The sequence below is a fragment of the Carassius auratus genome, chromosome 16 (genome assembly GCF_003368295.1).
Source record: "Carassius auratus strain Wakin chromosome 16, ASM336829v1, whole genome shotgun sequence".
In the NCBI taxonomy this organism is placed as follows: domain Eukaryota; kingdom Metazoa; phylum Chordata; class Actinopteri; order Cypriniformes; family Cyprinidae; genus Carassius; species Carassius auratus.
In genome coordinates this window covers 28,028,316-28,049,492 of record NC_039258.1, presented here as the reverse complement: position 1 = coordinate 28,049,492, position 21,177 = coordinate 28,028,316, and the positions used below count along the sequence as shown (strand labels likewise).

The window sequence follows — 21,177 nt, the reverse complement described above, 5'->3', positions numbered from 1 at the left end:
TATTTTTTCTTGCATGTCATGTGCGGGGCTCCGTAGTGTTTAAATTATTTGAAACTCGTTTGAAATATATTTATGAATTATCTATGATAAGAAGCCACATGGTGCAAGATCAAAATTATATTGTTAGGAAGATTTGATGATGACATTGTGTCATTTTGATACCTCATTGAACAACATCCAGCTCTTCATTTGGTGACTTTTAGAGCAGTAGAGCCCCAAGCTGAGGTTTACAGTTATTTTAGAATAGCTTAGGGGAATTTTTAAGCACATTGAGGAGTGCAGTAAATAATCAGTAATCATCTTTTTAGCTGTTTGTGTGCAGTTAGAAGCTGGTTTAGCCAGCTTAGTTAAGGACTGTAGTAGAAATGTAGGTGCGGTTGTGTGTTAAGGGTTGGGGCGATGGGAGGGCATGAATTTGGGGGGCGTGGCATTTCTCTGTATAAAACACCGTCTGTTCCTTCACTTCTCACTCACTCGATCCTATTTTCTATCACTACTAGCTCGCCGTGAACTCCAGAAACACCATGTCAGGTCAGAGGGTTTTTAGTTTTGTACTGAATTGTTTTACTGCTTAAAATGAACTAATGCATCTCACTGCTGCACTATAAAAGTTTGATTGCTTCAGAATTTGAAGATTGATGACATTCTTTGAAGGGAAGTTTGGTTTATGTCATATGCTTTTCGGCCAATAATTGAGTAGTAGAATAGTTAAAGTTCTTGTGTTTGAGAAGAAGGCAGAGGCAGATAAAGGAGGCAGTTGATGGTGGATTAAATGACCAAAGATAAAATCGAGTAGATGTCTCTCTATTTTGACTTAATGAAAGGGTATGTTCAGGGTGTTGGCCGTAATCCGATTCTGCTTAAGTCCGGGGGGGTACTTTTGACATCTCTTCTACTATCAATTTTGAATGTTGTAAACAATAAGTGTCGTTTGATTATTATTAATATTTTTATTTATGATACACCCGCTTTGTATCACACTCATTTTACAGATATCCAGAAAGGAATGGCTTTGCTGATTTCAGCCTTTCACAAATACTCAGGAAAGGAGGGAGACAAATTGACCCTGAGCAAAGGCGAGCTCAAGGATCTGCTCTCTGCAGAGCTGGGGGATCTTCTCGGGGTGAGAGGCACTGAAAAACTGTTTCATACACTGACCAGTTGAAATAGAATTTCTCTTTTCATTATGACATTTTAATTAAAAATGCTTAATTTTAAATATATAAGGTATTAAAACTGTTCTATATATATATATATATATATATATATATATATATATATATATATATATATATATATATATATATATATATAATACTGATGTAAGTATCTCTGATCACACTTTTCGTGCATGTTAAAGAAATCCCAGGACAAGGCGGCTGTGGACAAGATATTTAAGGATCTGGATGCAAATGCAGATGGCTCTGTGGACTTTCAGGAGTACATCACCTTGGTCGCCTGCATCACTATGCTTTGCAATGAGTTTTTCACAAAGAAATGATCTTGTCCTTACAGAAAGCTTTTATCTGTAAAGCTTTGGTATATCAGAAACCAAGAATAATGTTTTGAATAAAATCTGTATTCTTACAATATGTGGTGGGAGTGTGTTGTTATTTATATATTTATTTATATTGTTATTTATGTGTGTTTATGGTGTTGGTATCTGCAGCTTACATACACATGAAAAAATATATTAGAATTCTATGCTTCATTTTCATATGGAAACATTCACCTACCACCACCAGCCTCCTAACATAATGCTGACATACAGTGAATTGTCAAATTACACAGATTACAGTACCTCATACTACAGTATACACATGCTTATATATATATATATATATATATATATATATATATATATATATATATATATATATATATATATATATATTTAAAAAAGTGACTTGACATTCAGCCAAGTATGGCGACCCATATTCAGAATCCATGCTCTGCATTTAACCCATCCGAAGTGCACACACACAGAGCAGTGAACACACACACACACACACACCCAGAGCAGTGGGCAGCCATTTATGCTGCAGCGCCCGGGGAGCAGTTGGGGTTCGATGCCTTGCTCAAGGGCACCTAAGTCATGGTATTGAAGGTGGAGAGAGAACTGTACATGTACTCCCCCCACCTTAACAATTCCTGCCAGCCCAAGACTCGAACTCACAACCTTTTGATTGTGAGTCCAACTCACTAACCATTAGGCCTGCAGGAAGCTTGAAAACGATACCACACCAATACCATATAAACCATACAATACTTACTGTGTGTATATATAGATGAGGGAAAAAAATATATACATTCGCTGGCAATTTATCTGTTATAAGTTTTTTCTGCTTATGCAATCGCCGTTATTTTCATAAGTATAAAGTATATTTATAACGAAATGTTAAACAACTTCGCCTTTATAAGGGTATAGAATACTATAAAAACACATCTTCTGCCTCAGTCTATGATAAGAAGCCACATTAGATCACAACAACTGTTATTGTCCCTCTATTGCAACATTAAACTAACACCAAAGTTTTTTCGTTTTAACAACTCATTTCTCTATTTGATCAGCTTTTTTAACATATATTGTTTTTTGTTGTTGTTTTTGTTTTTTTCTTGGTATTTCATAGATTTTTTGATGGATTTATAAAAGCGCAAGGTCCACATTGTAGTGATCAGACAAACTGCAAATACCTACATGAATACTAGTCTTTTGAAGCGCATAAAATTGAACATTTTCCAGTAAATGTCTCCATCTTGTGGTGGCCCTAATAAGGGATCTTAGAACTGATACTTTGGCACTCCTAGCCAAAAATAATGAACTGTTATCTCAGGTTCATAAAAAAGCTCCATTTCAAACTTAATCTCACAGAATGAATTTGTTTTTATAGCATTCATAAGTTTTATTAATCTAATTTTTTGGTCACTCACCTTTAACCAAATAATAACTCTATATTGTTTTAAAACTAATTTACTACAGTGCACAATGCCTAAATTGGTTTCCAGATTCTTTTGGTTGGATTTTTGTTTTGTTTTTTAGTTTTTTGCAAACCATAAGCAGTTTTACAAAGACGTGTGTTTTACAAACACCCCAGTAAATCAACCAAAGGAGATACTATACATTCCACTCCATATTAGTAATGGTAATGTTGCAAATATATGCTGGATCATAATTATATTGTTAGGTAGAGACTTGTAGAGTAGAGAAGTTTATTCATTGTTGCCAGGAGACTGCATCAAAAAAGAAAGAAAGAAAAAGAAGTGAAGTGGAGTATGGGTGAAACAGTGTAGTTAAAAATAGTTAAATTTTTATAGTTAAAAATTAACTATAAATATAATTATTAATTAACTTTGAGCTACCTGTTTTCCTTACAGCATCACTGTTGAAAAGCATAGTGATGGAGGTGATAAAGTACTCTTTGGGAAATCTCTGGTTGAGTGAAATTTTCTGGTTGAATTTTTCGTTATATAACTAACTGTTAGGTCCTTAATCAAAAGTGTAATCAGAGACACAGTCAGAACAGTGATGTGAATTAAACACCATACATTAGCATCAATATTAGCTTACAATATATTTATTATGATAATTAATGCAAATTAATAAAGAAACATTGATCATTGTTCCTGAAACACACAGAGAGAAGTTAGAAGATAGATGGAATATGAATGTTTACTTTTACAGAACTGCGCACAAATCTTAGGTATGTTAGATTTTTATTTAGTTATTTATATTAGCATTATTGTGCCAATCAGAAATATTATAAATATTACATTTTCAAATGTTTGTTTTGCCATTAATTGCATTGTTTATTATTATTATTATTATTATTATTATCATTATTACTATTATTATTATTATTATTATTATTATTATTGTTATTATTATTATTCCTTTATTTAACTAGAAGAACATCCCATTGAGATAAAACATATCATCTTCCAGGGAGTCCTGGCTAAAATGGTAGCAACAACAAATAAGTCAATGAAGTTTTTGTACACACAAGAAGTCTAACAGCAAACAGGATGGCATGCACACAGATTTGATCTCACCATCATCGAATCCATATGGGGACTACATGAAGAGTAAAAAACTGAGACAGATTTGCTGTGGCTTTTTATTAATTTCAGAGTTTGTGCAGGTTTTATGAAGGTAAATTTTATGAAGATCTACAATCATGGACAGCACTGTGGCTGCAGTGGAGTCATTCAGATTCCTGGGAACCACCATCTCTCAGTACCTGAAGTGGGACAATCACATTGACTCCAGTGTTAAAAAGGCCCAACAAAGGATAATTGTCTGGTTTTCAGCTACAAAATCAGACATGAGAAGACTACAGAGAAACGTTCGGACTGCTGAAAGTGGTGCTCTCCTGAACCCCCCCCCCCCCCCATCTACCTCATGAACAGTGAAATGTTCCACACTTATGCAATAAAAACGTGCAATAACCTTATATTTATTTTCTTATCTTTTTTTCTTCTTCTTTTTTTGTCTGTGTGTTGTTGTTGTCTCCACCTTACCGTGAACACAGAATTTATAGTTTAACCACCTCTTTTTTACCACTACACCTCTGGTAACAGCTGCTCTATGTGAAATCACGCACCTGATGGATTTTACTGCTGATTAGATAACCGGCTTTAAAGGGGGGGTGAAATGCTATTTCATGAATACTGAGTTTTTTACACTGTTAAAGACTTGGATTCCCATGCTAAACATGGACAAAGTTTCAAAAATTAAGTTGTACGTTTGAAGGAGTATTTCTGTTCCAAAAATACTCCTTCTGGTTTGTCACAAGTTTCGGAAAGTTTTTTTCGAGTATGGCTCTGTGTGACGTTAGATGGAGCGGAATTTCCTTATATGGGTCCTGAGCACACGTCTGCTGGAAGAGTGCGCGCTCCCATATAGGGGGCAGCACTGAGAGCACATTCACTGATCAGAGCGAGAGCATCCCGAAAAGTCACAAAAGAAGTGTGTTTTTGGTTGCCAGGGCAAGACAACCCTGCACAGATTACCAAAAAAAAAAAAAAAAAAAAAACAGCATTAAGGGACCAGTGGATGGAGTTTATTTTTATAGAGCATCAACGGAGTTGTGCAAGTGTTTGTGTTTGTTCCCTGCATTTCGAAGATGCTTGTTTTACAAACAAGGCCCAGTTTGACGCCGGATTTGCATATCGTTTATTTCTTAAGGATAATGCAATCCCAACGAAAAAGGGTCACAATCGTGAGTTGGAACCGCAGGCGATGAGTAAAACTGCTTCAAATATATCTGTGTTGTTAACTTAGCTATCGGCACTTAAGCACATCAAGTAAACAACATGTGATGTTGGCATCAAACTGCACTTTCCACATGTACACCTTAAAAAAAAAAAAGACGACATAAAGTGGAACTTAGTCATTTTACAAAACCGCTAAGCAAATATATACAGTTTCAATACATACTAGCACAAATTCTGAGTATGGGTCACCATACTTGGCTGAATGTCACTTCACTTCACTAGAGACGTCCTGCTGTAGTCGTTGCTGCTGCTGCTCTTGTTCAATTTCAGCCTCTGGATCTGATTCTGGATCATAAATATACGCTGAATCTGACTGTTAGCCATGGTTTGTTTTGGATGATGGTTTTTCCCTCAAGGTAATGTCACAGCTTCCAAGCTCTCAACGCAAAATCCTACTCGCGCTTGTGATTCTTTAGCTCTGCCCACACGTCACGCCTCCAGCCGCTCGTGTTTTTCCGGGAAAAAACGGACTATCTTTCTCTTATAAATATAATAAAAATAAAGACTTTCTGGAGTTATGAAGGATGCAGTACTACTCTATAGGTACTCAAGATTAACAGGATATTGAGTGAAAACGAGCATTTCAACCCCCCCCCCCTTTAAGCGTCTGACGAGATGCACATTAATTATAGGATGATATTTATCGCAAACCCCTAGTCTATTGTATGCGCAAGCATACTTGGCAATAAAGCTCTTTCTGATTTCTGATTCTGATTTCTGATTTAATGCCCTTTTAAGACCAAGTTAAATATATATATATATATATATATAATAATGTGAAGGGAATACTACATGCCAGCATGTTTTCTAAATGTACATTTACACACAGTTAAAATCACTTCAAGATTTGAAAATACAATTTTGTGAGTGAGTAACAACTAATGGAAAAAATATTTTCATATGAATGTCTCCATCTTGTGGGGGCCCACACAATGGATTTTTGAAAAGTACACTTGAGTATGTTAAATAATTAACTTTATCTCATGTGTTTTTTTATAGTATACACATTGTTTCAAAATATAATATAATCTAAAATTAGGTTTAGATTGTATTACTTTTTTCAGAAGACAAAGTAAAAATAAACAGAAGGAATATTGAATGGATATTTGAAACATCTTTCTGCAATCTGCACCAGTTTGTTAAACATGAATAAAAAAATAATAAATAAAATAACCCGGTCGTTCCTGTCCAAAGATAACTGATTCTTTTATTTTATAAAACGAGTAACCATGCATACAGACCTGTTTTTAAACAGGCTGTTAGTTCCGTCAGTGTTCTGCACTACATTTCCCATGGTTCACTGCTTTGTTGTTACATCTTTCAAGGCACGCACGCAAACGCAGCAGTGTCTCGTGATGGGGGCGTTTTGTCGTCAGTTTTTCCCGTCTGGAGTCTGACGCACTCCGACAGCCAATAAGCTCATGTAGCACTTCGGCGCCGGAGCCCGCTGCTGTGGAGGCAGGATTTCTTCAAATAAAAATGGCAGATGTTGTCGAAGGAGACGGCAGTCGCTCCTCTGGTCCTTCCATGCTTCCCTCGGCGGTTCGCAACGGCTCTGGCATGTGCTCGGGAACGTGCGCCGGGGGCCTGGTCGCGACCACGGTCACCTCCGGGCCTCGGTGGGTCCGCATCGTCAAGTCGGACTCGGGCTATGGCTTCAATGTCCGCGGGCAAGTAAGCGAAGGAGGGCAGCTGAGGAGCATCAACGGCGAACTTTACGCCCCGCTGCAGCACGTCAGCGCCGTGTTACCGGGCGGCGCGGCAGACCGAGCCGGAATCTCAAAGGGCGACCGTATTCTTGAAGTGTAAGTTTAATATGTAACAGTTAAATGATCTATGGACTATACCAATACGCGCTTAGCAGCGCTGCGCACCGTCACCGTCAACCGTGTGCTTTAAAGCCATTCGAAGACTTGTGAAGAGAGAAATGATGTCGTTATCCAGTGCAACTGCTAACGTGGCTAATAAGTGGGTTGATGTATATTGAAGTGAGAAGCTAAAACTTAGCCAGCCTCATCACTGCACCACTGCAAACCGTCCGTTCAGGCATGAAAAATACGGGATATTAATAAAAATGTACGTCATTTAAATGCCACACTGATGTAATAGAGCTTTCCCAATAAGACACATTTGTCCGTTTGTCATGTTCTCAGCAGGATTTGAAATTCTGAGCACATGCAGGCTTCTCATTCAGACGTCTAGTATTACAATCACCCCATATCCTTTAGGTTTTAGGATAAATCTCCTTGTTTTAAAAGCTGTCTTGATCAAATCAATGACAGAACTGTCTTTGTTTTCCAACATTTTCAGCCTCCTTGATCTTAAAAGAAATAGTTACTCAATAAAAAATTATGTAATCTACCAACCCTCAAATTTTTCCAAACATTTATTTTATTTTGTGGACCACGGGCAGCCTAGCCAGGATGACATCCTCAATTAGTTCACTTTCCTTGAATGAAAAAGAAAGCAGAAGTGAATATAGACGGTTAGTCTAACATCTTTTATTACGTTCTTTAGAAGTAAGTCATATACATTTGGAACAACATGAGGGCGAGTAAATGATGACACGCTTTTTCATTTCAGGCTTAACTATCCCTTTAACGCATCTTTGCACACAGTGTCACTGCCTGTCATATGCATCGATGTATGTCTCTGCTTGAATGGCTGCTTCATTTCCACTAGATAAAGGAGGTTTGTGTTTGGACGCGTTTGTCTTCATTGCTAATTCAGGTCACATACAGCACCATGAACAGACAAGCTCTCTCATTCCTTCTCATCTTGCTGTAGCTGCCTGTGCACTGTTCTGAGCAATACTGGGTCGAAATCAAAATGAACTGCCCTGGACAATAGCACACACCTTCTGAATGATCTAAAAGATTTGTAGCACGATTATGTAAACACAGACTTGTTGTCTGTGGACTTCATAAGGGGATATCTGTTAGAAGGGAACGTCTCTTGTTTTATTGGGTATGCGATTTATTGCTTGTTGAGTTTATTGTGTCTCAGTTCTTCATTGGAGCAGTCCCAGTTGCATTTTAATTTTCACAGGCTTCCTAATTGATGCTGGCGTTGGTTGCCATGGTGTCAAGTGGTTTCCGTGGCGCTGAAGCTCAGCATCAGCATCAGTCAGTGTAAACTCAGGACAGAGAGGAGGGCAAAGCAGGACTCATCTGTCTTATAAACACCAAGCCTTGTTTGTTGATGCTCCTAAAAACATTCTCTATGCACATTTGAAATCAAATGCAACGTTTTGCAAAGCTCCCTTAGAGACGACTGAAAGGGCAGTTTAAAAGATCAGTTTTCACATTAATTGCTTTCTTCATTTGACCAATCCTCATATTGATTTTTTTTTTTTAAGTGTAAAGAGTAAACCATTACACTATGCTTATTTTCAGTGGTTGCATGAAAACATGGGGTCCCCTGTGTTCTGCTGATCTAATTTATGCAACTGGACAGTTTGGGTCTTGTTATATTTTTAATGAATAGTTTTGTAATGTATATAGTTTGCCATCTGCATTTAATCGAATGCAACATAACCAAATATCAGCCTCAAAATATTGGCAAACTTGTCCTTGTATTTGTCCTTGTATGCTATGGTGGATAAACACATACAAAATTTTCATAAAAAATACCTGACTGAATCAAAATCAAATCGAGTGATTTGGAATTGACAACACTTCGAAGGAGGGCTGTGCCTTTACAGTTCATACCTCAGATGCTCATGTTGAAATCATGCATTTTAAACCATATTACTTTAAAATTCTATTATATTTCTGAATGCAGACATCCGAAGCACAGAAAGTGAAAACTAAGTTCCCTTTCATGTCTTATTGCGCTTAAAGTAAACACACGTTTATGTTAAAAACACACAAGTTACAAAAACAGCTATGTCTGTGAATGTAAACAGCTGGGAAGGAAATTGAATGTTTAAATTAGATCTGTATTACAGCATTGTAATATATGGTAAATAAATCAATAAATCCACAGCTTTTGTGTTCTCTGAGTCTGGGACTCTAAATGGTGTTCTGTGCACATCAGTGTAGTCGGAAGACAGAACAGTTGGCATGATTTGCTCAAACTTTCACCAGGGCATTTGAACTGATATACAGTTTTTGCTTGCGAAAACACAGTGGCTGTGACTTGGTTGGAAACCTGCAGATTAAGGGGTTTAAATATTATTATACAGATCTGACGTGCTAATTTTTTCTCAAACTTGCAGAGAAAGGCTTACCAAAAAAAACTTTTTCACGTTTTCAGCATCGGTAGATGCATTTGGGACCCGATTATAGCACTTAAACATGGATAAAGTTATGATTTTTTTTTTTATCACCTTTCAGTTGCTTGTTTCTCTGTGCTCCATTTTTCCCATGTTATAAATATACTGTAGAATGTCATGACAAATATATAATGGAGGGCTCAGCTTTCAGAGAGTGGAAGTACATTTTGGGCTGTCTGGAAGCAGGTCATTCTGCTCGGTCTTGTGTTTAATGGAGCGTCAGAAGGAGGGAAATGGTGTGAGGACACATTGTAGGTTGTGGAGCTACAATCAAAATGTTTTCATGGGAAACGTACAACTGATTCAGTGGCATGATATTTTACATTCATTTTTTATGTACAGTAAGGAGGAAGAATCAGCATTTAGTAGACTGAGCTTTTCTTTGAGTGTCCATGAGAAACACCTGATGGAGAGAGTATGTCAGTGTGCTGCAGTTTGCTGTTGAGTAACTCTTAAGTACTTTGTTCCAGTGATCTTATCTTCCTGCAAAGTATTTGCTGGAAACCCTTCAGTTCACATTGGATTGCATATTTAGACAGCGTTTGTTTCTGCCCTGAGTAATCTCCAAAACCCACATAACAGCCAGAATGAAATGTATTAACCATATAAAACGCATACATCCATCACACATTTTGAGGTCACATTTAGGTTTTCAGGGCAGGCAACGTGATAGTTTGAGTAAGAGCTGTTCAGTCATCTCCTGAGAACTCTCTGCTGTAATAAAACTGTAATTTTAGTAGAGCTAATATATATATATATATATATATATATATATATATATATATATATATATATAATATAATTTTTTTTTTTTTGTAATTTTTTTTTCTATTAATCATTTGGGCCATGGTTTTGATTTTTACAAAAATATTTTTTTTTTGCCTATGCATTTTAATATTTGATATATGAATTGTTACTGTAAATAAGTGTGTAATATTGTGAAATATTATCACATTTTAAAACAACTATTTTGGTTTAAAATTAATTCCTGTGATGGCAAATCAGAATTTTCAGCATCATTACTCTTCAGTGTCACTTGATCCTTCATAAAACGTATAAAACATACTTGTATGCTTAGTCTATATGATCTGTTGCTCAAAAAATATTTCTTATTTTTATCCTGTGATAACATGTGCTGCTTAATATGTTTGATGGAAATATCTCAATGATAATTCTCTTATAAATGCAAATTTGGTTTGTAGTTTTCAACATTTTCTTACTGATTCTTTCCAGATTATCACTAGTAATTTTTGCAAGTTTGGAAAAAGGAAAAACACATCCATGTTAACTAGTCACAAGCAGTGTTGGGTATAGTTACTTTGGAAAGTAGTTAGTTAGGTTACAACGTTACCATCACTTAAAAGTAATCAGTTATGATACAGCGTTACCTATTCATAAAAGTAACGCGTTAGAGTACTCATGCGTTACCAAAAATTAAAAGCAGTTCGCAGCGGCTCACACATGACAGACACAGCCCCCGGCCCCTTTAAATGCACCTAGAAGTCGTGACTCCCGACAATGAATAACGTCAGTAATCCGACAAAATTAACACTGCAGGATAACAATAACAGGAAAGACAGTCAGCAATAGGCTATTCCACATGGCGTGTTATTTATTTATTATCACAGAACATATTATTAATCAAAATTCGCACCTAACGTTACCCAGCCCGGGTAGCCTAGGCTACTGTATATTATGAGCACCACAAGATAACTCCTGATTTTTCTTTAACTTTAAATAATGCAGTTATCAAAGTACAAGTATGCTTACTTGTAAACACAACCTTAAACAGGATTGCAGATTTAAATCCATTTAGAAATGATGAACAACCAGCCAGCCAACGATCTAACAGAAATTAACAGCTGCCTGTCAAACAAAAATCATAACAAACCGACCGAATTAAATCCTTCACTGCCACACAGGCAAATGACAAATCGCTTAATAGCCGAACTAATTATTATTAAAGTGTCACTCACAGATTGTGCATTTTACCGTTATGTTCTTTTCTTTTTCGTTGACAAATTGAAAATAATGTGCGTACTTCCATAAACCAAACGCTGTCCTCTCTGCTATCTTGCCGGGAGTTCGAAAAAAAAAAAAAACACACACACACAGGGTCAGGCGCAGGGCACAGACGCATCACAGCCATTGACCTTACGATCACAGAGCTTCGGCTCCGCTGATACATCCGCAGGTGGCACAGTAGACCTAGGCATACTGTCTGACAAAAAGCAGGCTGCAGTCGGGATTTTCCTTTCCTTAAAATAACGGATTACTTTTTTAAAAAATAACTAAGTTACTGATTACTTACGCACGAAACTAACGCGTTAAGTTACACATTTCAGGAAAAAAGTAATTAGAGTACTCTAACGCGTTACTTTGTAACGCGTTACCCACAACACTGGTCACAAGCAAGCAAACAAAATATTTCAATCTGCAATGCAAAAAAAAGAAAAAAAATTGTACAGGATCAATAAATGTAAAATTTTCAGTAGTTCCACAGCAGTGGGATGAAGAGGCAAGTAACTGTTCTGTCTACTGGCCGAAACATGCTCACACATGGATGTGGGCCATCCTTATAGTTGAGCTCTGTAAAGATTAGTCCAGAAAATAGAAGCTCCAGCAACTCTGCCTAAGTAGTGGTTCAGGATTAGTAGATATCTGAGCTGACATTAACCCTCAAAAAGTTCCCCGAAACACAAGGTTTATAGCTTTAACCGTTTAACGTCACACTGGTTTTGCTGTGAGTACAAGTTTAATTCTGAAACCAGATCCTTTCTTCTTTCCTTCCTTCTGCAGAAATGGGGTGAATGTGGAAGGGGCCACTCATAAGCAGGTGGTAGATCTCATCCGAGCAGGAGAGAAAGAGTTAGTCTTGGCTGTCCTGTCGGTTCCTCAGCCAGAGACGGACAGCCTTGATCCCGGGGACGATGGCTCATCGCAATCCTGCTATGATTACAGTGACAAGCAGGCTGTGCCCATCTCCGTGCCCACCTACAAACATGTGGAACAGAATGGAGAGAAGTTTGTGGTGAGTGTTGTACCTGCTGTAGCCACTTATGCCTCTGTTTGGTTTGATACTTTTTCAGCTGATGGTTATTTCTGACTGCGTTGTGTGTTTGTGTCAGGTCTACAACGTGTACATGGCAGGCAGGCAGTTGTGCTCAAAGCGTTATCGGGAGTTTGCCATCTTGCATCAGAATCTGAAGAGGGAATTTGCCAACTTTGCATTTCCCAAGCTGCCAGGGAAATGGCCTTTCTCTCTGTCTGAGCAACAGCTCGACGCTCGCAGACGAGGGCTGGAGGAATACTTGGAGAAAGGTAAGAGAAGACGACACAGGAAGGGCCTGTGAAATGAAAATCTAGAAAATAAGTGTTTACGGATGTTTCCAACATTCACTGTCTGCCTTTGCCTCTTGATCTCACCAGTGTGTTCTGTTCGGGTGATTGGAGAGAGCGACGTCGTGCAGGAGTTTTTGTCGGAGTCTGATGAGGTAAGGTTTTGATTGTGTATATATTAGGGCTGTCAAGATATCAGATTTACAATGTTTTGTTATTTAATAGTAAAAATAAAAACTTTGAATACTGGTATTTGGAATGATGTGGGGGGGGGGGATACTGGGGAAAATATACTTTTAAATGTAAACCTAAAATTTCCAGTAGACATAAACAGGAACTTTTTTTTTTCTTCTAAAAGTCAATTAGTATTAACTTATTTTTATTGGACCTTTTTTTTTTTTAATCTATTTCACATTTGCAGTTATTTAGAGAAAAATGGCAGTCAAATTTTGTCTTTCCTACTGATATTTATCCACAGTATACCCAGTGATTCCCATTAGGGTCACCTGATCTTAAAAAAATAGGATGAAGGATGGCTGGGCGGTTTACTATTATTTTTGTTGCACTCATAGGTTGATCCATTGCAAGCAAAAATGTACCATGGGCAATGTCTATGGCTGTTCGTTAGTAATCACATGACCGCTCGGTCTGGGCATGCAGGGTTTGTCCTCTGGGACAGAGTGGCCAGGCCTAATTTTAAACATATGAGGATGATAAAAATATTTAATGACCAGCTTGATTCTATTCCATTTATTTGTTGTTGACTAACAGAGTGCTGCAGTGATTAAATATTTTTGTAGGCCACCCCAAAAGTTAGCATCACCCTGGTTACCTCATCAAAAACCTAATAGGATTTTTCCATTGACTTTGGGATATTTACAGAAAATAATCACAGTGACCAACAAACATTTATGATCCTTCTACATCATGAGTTTTGCAAATGAACCTTTATGAATTTTAAAGTCTAAATAAAATCAGCAGCACACATTAAAGCCATACAAGTACATGGAAATATACTTGAACACAGAGAAGGAGACTGAAGAACTGCAAACATCTGCTTTATCTGAATGATAACTGCAGCATTGCATTCTCACATGATTCAGAAAATGATTGACTCATGGACAATGGCCCCTATCAAAGAATGTGACTGTGTCACAAAGAAACATCAATGAAAAAGAGCCATAGGTCAATTAGCATTGAAAATGTGCCTTTAACTCACAGTAGTAAAAACAAATCGATGAGTTGTCACAGAGAAGATGATATACATCACAGTCCATTCAACTAAAGACTGTTCAGCTCTATTTAGTTCAGCTGTTTTTATGTTCACTTTGAATGCAGTCTATTTATTCTATTAGTGTAAAAATTCACTATTATATGATGCTATGGGAAACACAAAGGGTCAGTCAATTATTAAGTGACCCTTAAAGGGATAGTTCACACAAAAATGAAAATTGTCATAAATTACTCACCCTCATGTTGTTCCAAAGCCGTAAGACCTTTGTTCATCTTCAGAGCACAAATTAAGATATTTTGTTGCATTCCGAGAGTTCTCTGAACCCTCCCATAGACAGCAAGAATCCTAACATGATCAAGGCTCAGGCCATGTGACATCTGTGGTTTAACCATAATTTTATCGAAGCTACGAGAATACTCTTTGTGCACAAAGAAAACAAAAATAACGACTTAATTCAACAGTTCGTCTCGTCTGCGTCACACTATAGTGCCATTTAGAGAGTATTACATAAACAACATATGTACGCGAATAAGTTGTTTACTTTCAGATCAAAGCATAAACAATGTAAACGGCGTATCTGAGTACGGTGCTGCCGACACAGAACAGCATATGTTTTTGACGTATGTGATCCTCTCCAAAATGGCGCTATAGGGTGATGCGGAGGAGACGAATCCTTGAATAAAGTTGTAATATTTGTTTTCTTTCTTTTCAAAACAGATTGATTCTATGAAATTGTGTTTAATCAGTGTAAAGAAACCGTTTTTGAAAATGAGGCAGTAATGATGCTATTTGTGTACCCATTTGTGTGACCCATTCCTTGGCTGTGAGTGTGAGTCTGTGCCTGTCAGGGTGCTTCTCAAGCAGCCTGAAGAGCTACTCTGTCTGTTTGGACTGTATTTTTAGGTCTCTCTCTCATTCCTCCTAGAATTATAATGGTGTTTCTGATGTGGAGCTAAGGATAGCCATGCCAGACAAAACTACAGTAACTGTCCGAGTGCGAAAGAATTGCACAACAGACCAGGTCTACCAGGTACTGCATTTAATCATGCAACATTTTATATCAAACACAGCATATGCCAAAGCCGTCCATTGCATTCTTCCTCCTGTCTTTTTCAGGCTGTGGTAACAAAAATAGGGATGGACAGCATTACTGCAAGTTATTTTGCCCTGTTTGAAGTCATTAACCACTCCTTTGGTAAGAGTTTCTCTTTTTCTGGTATAACAGTATTTTTATGCCTGTGTTAAGAGTCCTGCACCGGTTCAGGTACCTACTCTGTTGTAATGAGTGGTTATTTGTGTATTCAAATAGAAAGCAATTTGAAATATCTCACAATATTTGTTTTTGCTGTACTTTGGATCAAATAAATGCAGGCTTGGTGAGCAGAAGATAATAATAAAAATAAAAAAAACATTTAAAATCTTATTGTTCAAAAATGTTTAAGTGTACATGTACACACACACATTATATTTGTTTTATTTCTTTGCTTGCTTTTATTTAATCTTATGGCAATGCCTTCATTGTCACCTGATTCTTCAGAAATAATTCTAATATGCTGATTTTGTGCTCAAGAAACATTGTTTACTTTTTATCCATGTTGAAAAAAGATGTTCTGTTTAATATTTGTTGTGGAAACTGTAATAATTATTTTCAGGGTCCTTTGAATCAAAACTATAATGCTTTTGAAAGCATGTAAATGTTTTTAATGTGATATTTGGTTAATGTAGTGCACCTCCTTGCTGAGAAAGTATAAATTTTCCTTACCATATACATTTTATATTTAATCTTAATATATATATATTCATGATATAAAGTGATATATATAATGATGATAAAGTACATAATAAGTCTTTCTATAAATACTCTGACTCTTCATCTTCTACACTTTTCCTATTTCTTGCTGCTTATCGACCTGTATATCTCTGTCTCTCTCGATCTCTTAGCTCGCAAGCTGGCCCCTAATGAGTTTCCTCATAAGCTGTATGTGCAGAACTATACGTCTGCCATCCCAGGCACCTGCCTCACGCTTCGCAAGTGGCTTTTCACCACAGAAGAAGAGATTCTGCTCAGTGATAATGAGCTGGCCATCAGCTATTGCTTTCATCAGGTCTGCACTGTGTGTGTTTTCAAGTAAATGTGAGCTTGTGGCCGGGTGCTTTTAATCTGTAACTGCTGTATGTTTACTTGCGTCTTCTCTCAGGCTCTGGATGATGTGAAAAGGGGATTCATCAAAGTGGGAGAGAAATCCTACCAGCTCCAAAAGCTCACTGAACAGAGGAAAATGACCATGGTCAGAAAACAAACAATGCAGTATAACAGTTATAGCAAGTAGTGGAGCTCTGAGGGTAAAAAAAACAAAACAAAAAAAAAAGTAATTTAATTAAATAATCCTGCTTCCTCTCCAGTATTTAGGTATTCTGAGGACTTGTGAGGGCTACAATGAGATCACTTTCCCGCACTGCTCCTGTGACTCACGCAGGAAAGGTCACGTGGTCACTGCGATAAGCATCCACCACTTTAAACTCCATGCGTGCACAGAGGATGGCACTCTAGAGGTGATTGTGTTTGATCTGACGGTGTAAAAAGTTGCTTATTAATTTTATGAATTAGAGAAGGCTTCAGAAGATTTCTAAATGATCTGTCATTACAGAATCAGGTGATAGCTTTTGAATGGTCCGAGATGCAGAGATGGGACACGGATGAAGAGGGAATGGCTTTCTGTTTCGAGTATGCGCGAGGGGAGAAGAAACCTCGCTGGGTCAAAATCTTTACTCCATATGTGAGTCCCGTAGATACATGTGATCTTGCATCAAGCACAAGAAACTGTTGCTATGAAAGTTTATCATTGGCACATGTGACCCTGGACCATAAAACCAGTAATGAGTGGCAATAATATGCATTGCTAAGAATGTCATTTGGACAAATTTAAAGGCAATTTTATTAATATTTAGATTTTTTTGCACCCTCAGATTCCAGATTTTCAAAGAGATGTATCTCAACCAAATATTATCCTATCATAACATACATCAATGAAAAGCTTATTTATACAGCTTTCAGATGACATATAAATCTCAATAATAATAAAAAAGTACCCTTATGACAGGTTTTGTGTCCAGTGTCACATATATATAATTTAAGTCTTGCCATTTTAAACATCCATAATTGGACATTTTCAATTATATTGAGCACTGGCTCTAAAAATGCCTTTTTTCTTTCCAGTTCAACTACATGCACGAGTGCTTCGAGAGAGTCTTCTGTGAGCTAAAATGGGGAAAGGAGGTGGGTACTTCAGTTTTGCATGAGAGTCTGCTTACTCTTACTGCTCTTATTATTTGATATGTTTTTTTTTTTTCAGGTTGAAGAGGAGGCCACAGACAAGGACAATAAGAACTGCAGTAAAGATGGTATGTGCGGTAAGGTAAGGCTCTGCCTGCCTCTATCTTGTACAGTGGATGTACTTGTGGCTGTGCTCTAAAAGAACATCTCTCTTTCACAGAATATCTTCCAACTGTTGAGACACAGAAGGGATGGAGGCACATGAATGAAGAGATCATCTCCTCTTGAATTCTCAAATACACTTACACTAAAAGTTGCATACAGAGACTCAGAAAACATTTCAGACCAGTCCCATATGCTTATCCACTACTGATACACGCCTACTGAATTAAGAAGATAACACGACCACAGTACGACGATCAAAATATGGAACTACATGACTTTTTAGAGACTTACACCATCATTTTACTGGACTGGACAGATTTTTGTTGGACGTACTGGCTGCCAGCTCGGGACGGGAGAGGTGAAAACGAAAGGCTACAATGCTCCAGGAGACAGACGTGGTGAAGTGATGTCTGATGAACACACCCTGGACGTTGACATGGCATCAGCATTGTGACTAATACATGTCATGTGACTGGTGAGACGCAGACAACTGAAAGCCTGCAGAGTGCGTCAATTTAAAGACATGGAAACGTCGGCGGTCTGGCTAATGCATCATCCTGACACTAACACATGCACCTGTGATGGCAGAGATGCTCTCTCAGAATGTATCTATTAAAAAAGAAAAGCAGAAACCATTACTACATATTTCACTTGGACAATCAGAGTGAGAGAGGGAAAGAGAAAACGAGCCTAGAAACAAGGGCAAGAGAGGCCGATCAATTCTTTCCATGCTTTTCCACATTAATTTGTCTCTTACCTCACTATTGCCACTGTGTTGGTAGTAAGTTTGTACAGATTTTCAGCCCTTTAGCTGAACTGAGGTTTTTAGTTTAATTTTCATTTTTTGTGCTCTCATCTGTCTTTTATTCTCCAAAGCAGTATTTGATTGCGTTAGCCATCGCCAGGCCCAGATGGAACTTCTGTACTGATTTTATTGGAATTTTCTGTTGGTTAAATTGGTTATTGATGTGATGCTCTTTTAAAAAATAAATTATTTATTCAAAATACATTTAAAAAAAAATCACATTCATATATACAGATATCAAATACACCACTTTTTTTTATATGTTTAATGCCTTTATTTTGATAGGACAGTAGCTAGACAGGCAGTGAAGTGGGACAGAGGGATCGAAAAAAGGTCCACGAGCTGGGACTCGAACTCGGGGTGAAGTGCTGTGGCGCTATGTCGGAGCACTGCACTATTGAGGGCATCCGACCTTATGAATTGTTTTTAATTTCTATGCTAAAATATTTTTGGGGATTAGGGTTCCAAATCATTCATTCCATACTACCTCATAATATTTGTAAAAACAAAACTTTTCATCTTGAAAGATATATTCTGAATATATATATATATATATATATATATATATATATATATATATATATATATGATTAAAAAAAAAGAATTCAGAGGTTATCAACATTTTTGCTGTATTCAACACTATTTAAAGGCTCCTAGTATTAGTTTTACTAGTATTACTAGTATTTTTATGTTGCTTTAACATAAACATTCATAATTTGACATTTTTAAACATATTGATCCCTGGCACTAAAAATGCCTTTTTTCTTTCCAGGTCGACTACATGCACGAGGCTGCTATTATAAAGCTGCTTGTTTTATTAACTAGGTGTGTCAATATATAATATAAGGAAATGCACATCTTATTCTTTTTGTTTTAAAGTAAGCATTTTAATTAAGTTAGGTTATTTTAATAGAACTATAACTGGAATTATTTTAAGTCATTTTGAGGCCATGTTAGTGGGCCCCAGACCCCTGCTTGAGAACAACCATATGAATATATGAATCTAAAAATATAAATCTTTTTAATAGGCACTCTTGCATGTCAAAGACCCAAACACCGCTGAGAGTAACTTTATTAGTAGCTAATGATCAAATAGAATGTTTAAATTGAGCACTCAAGGGACGGGGAATATGATGAATCAGCAGAGATTCTGTGTGGGTCTGGCCATGGCTGCAGAACACCTGCCCACTGATCATTTGTACCAGTGCTGTGTGGGTGTTCGCTCTGCTCATATATGACTTGAGTTGTATTAACAGTGTTATACATGTGAAGCACTGACTTGGAAAGTCAGCAGTGTTAGTTATGTGTGCATATTGGGCTGCTTGGTTTATGAGTTTTAGGATGTCATGTCTTCATCCGGCAGTAGGTGGCTCTGACCGCACAGGAAGCCGTCTCCATCAAACCACGTGTGAGTGCGAGTATGCGTTTTTTGTTGTTGCGCAGGCGCATACGAACCTGTCACTCTGGACCAGTCATGACATGTTTTGCACTTTTTAAAATGAAAGCCCGAGATGCAGTTTCTGTTATGTTTCATTTTTCAAATTCATTGAATTTAAAGGAATGTTTTGCTTTTAATACAAGAGCTCAACTGACAGCACTTTTGCCATAAAGACGATTACCACGAAATCTAATGTAAAAAAAAAAATTGGGTTACAGTGAGATAACTTAATAGCACAGACACAAACAGTATATTGTCAGAATATGGGAAATTTCTGTTATTTTCAGTCCTGGACTGAAAATAACAGAAATTTCCCATATTCTGTTATTTCCAGTCCAGAATTTTCTGGACTGAAAATAACAGAAATTTCCCATAATTTGTTATTTGTTATTTCATATATAAGTTTCATATTTTTGCTTTTAAACCAAAAGTTGGCCCCACATAACCTTTATTTAACTTGTGATTGTGATTGTGTTGGATTACCACAGCTGTCTTATATAACAGTTATGCTTGTTCTCATAGGATTCCACAGATTCATGCAAAGCCTCTGCATAAGCATATACGGTTCAAATCTCTCTTCTTCCTTGTCAGATGGCCTGGCATAGACTTAAAGATGAGACCTTTAACTTTGTTTCATCTCTCCCCCTCTCATTCTTAACTCCTCTATTCTATCCGTTCATTTGCTCTGGTGTTCTTTCTCTATTGACTGATACTTTAATTTATTTGAATATGAAACTAATATCTCTGTGTACAGTATTTTCAGCGTTTTTGAGTAACCTTTTCAAAAATAAGGCACAAGTACATTTACCAAGTGACTCCGAGGTGTAGTTTAAACCAGAAATAAGCAATGTCACATAACCGCATAGAAAAAAAAAGCAAGACAAACAGAATACTTAGAGGAGGTTTTGAAATGGAAATTTTAAGTTGACATGACAATGTAAAAGAAAAATGTTGTGTCACAGCATTATAATTAAATGTAACATATTCTTTTTAAATAAATTGATTTATTGACTCAATGGCTATGTCTGTGTTCCTTTGTTTTACCCTTTTGGTGGCCTCTCAGTGAGATAAGGCCTGTCTGAACCAGTGACAGATGTTTTCAGAGGTGGAGGGGAATAATCCAAGTACATCAGAAAGATGTGGGCACGGGGTGCCAATGCGTAAATAATTTAGTGGCCGTATAAATTGTGAATGGGATTAGTAACAGTAGTGTTGCTCTCTGTGGGTCATGTCAATGACCTTCACCCTGGTGATTTTATCAGGCACTTAACAATTAAAGAACAAATGGGGCCTGAAACGCAAGCCGGCTTGTGTCACTTCAGCAGCAGCATGAGCGTCAGGACTAGTACGGGTCGTTCTGACTTTGCCAGCT

General features: G+C 37.2%; 2 protein-coding genes across 3 annotated transcripts; both read left to right on the top strand.

Annotated features, from left to right (window-relative positions):
• Positions 1–389: 389 nt before the first annotated feature.
• LOC113116751 (ictacalcin) lies at positions 390–1,592 on the top strand. Its single transcript, XM_026285088.1, has 3 exons — positions 390–531; positions 993–1,123; positions 1,361–1,592. Exons 1-3 carry the CDS (start codon positions 525–527, stop codon positions 1,499–1,501), a joined length of 279 nt encoding a protein of 92 aa, XP_026140873.1. The 5' UTR covers positions 390–524; the 3' UTR covers positions 1,502–1,592.
• A 4,898-nt stretch (positions 1,593–6,490) lies between these two features.
• snx27b (sorting nexin 27b) lies at positions 6,491–18,569 on the top strand. 2 transcript variants are annotated; one of them, XM_026285086.1, is made up of 13 exons: positions 6,491–7,079; positions 12,350–12,581; positions 12,679–12,871; positions 12,980–13,044; positions 15,049–15,153; positions 15,240–15,318; positions 16,065–16,228; positions 16,322–16,411; positions 16,527–16,676; positions 16,772–16,900; positions 17,341–17,400; positions 17,477–17,539; positions 17,618–18,569. In XM_026285086.1, the coding sequence occupies exons 1-13, from the start codon at positions 6,754–6,756 to the stop codon at positions 17,660–17,662; spliced, it is 1,701 nt and encodes a 566-aa protein (XP_026140871.1). In that variant the 5' UTR covers positions 6,491–6,753; the 3' UTR covers positions 17,663–18,569. The 2 variants fall into 2 exon arrangements, with proteins under 2 accessions (XP_026140871.1, XP_026140870.1); XM_026285085.1 differs by having other exon boundaries at positions 6,494–7,079; positions 17,477–17,525.
• The last annotated feature ends 2,608 nt before the right edge of the window (positions 18,570–21,177 follow it).

Bases quoted from the DNA above. Each gene is read 5' to 3' on its own strand.
- LOC113116751 (XM_026285088.1), top strand. The intron at 1,124-1,360 runs GTGAGAGGCACT...TGCATGTTAAAG, and splicing joins AGCTGGGGGATCTTCTCGGG to AAATCCCAGGACAAGGCGGC.
- snx27b (XM_026285085.1), top strand. From the start codon at position 6,754: ATGGCAGATGTTGTCGAAGGAGACGGCAGTCGCTCCTCTGGTCCTTCC. The intron at 12,872-12,979 runs GTAAGAGAAGAC...TGATCTCACCAG, and splicing joins GGAGGAATACTTGGAGAAAG to TGTGTTCTGTTCGGGTGATT. The intron at 16,412-16,526 runs GTCAGAAAACAA...CTTCCTCTCCAG, and splicing joins AACAGAGGAAAATGACCATG to TATTTAGGTATTCTGAGGAC.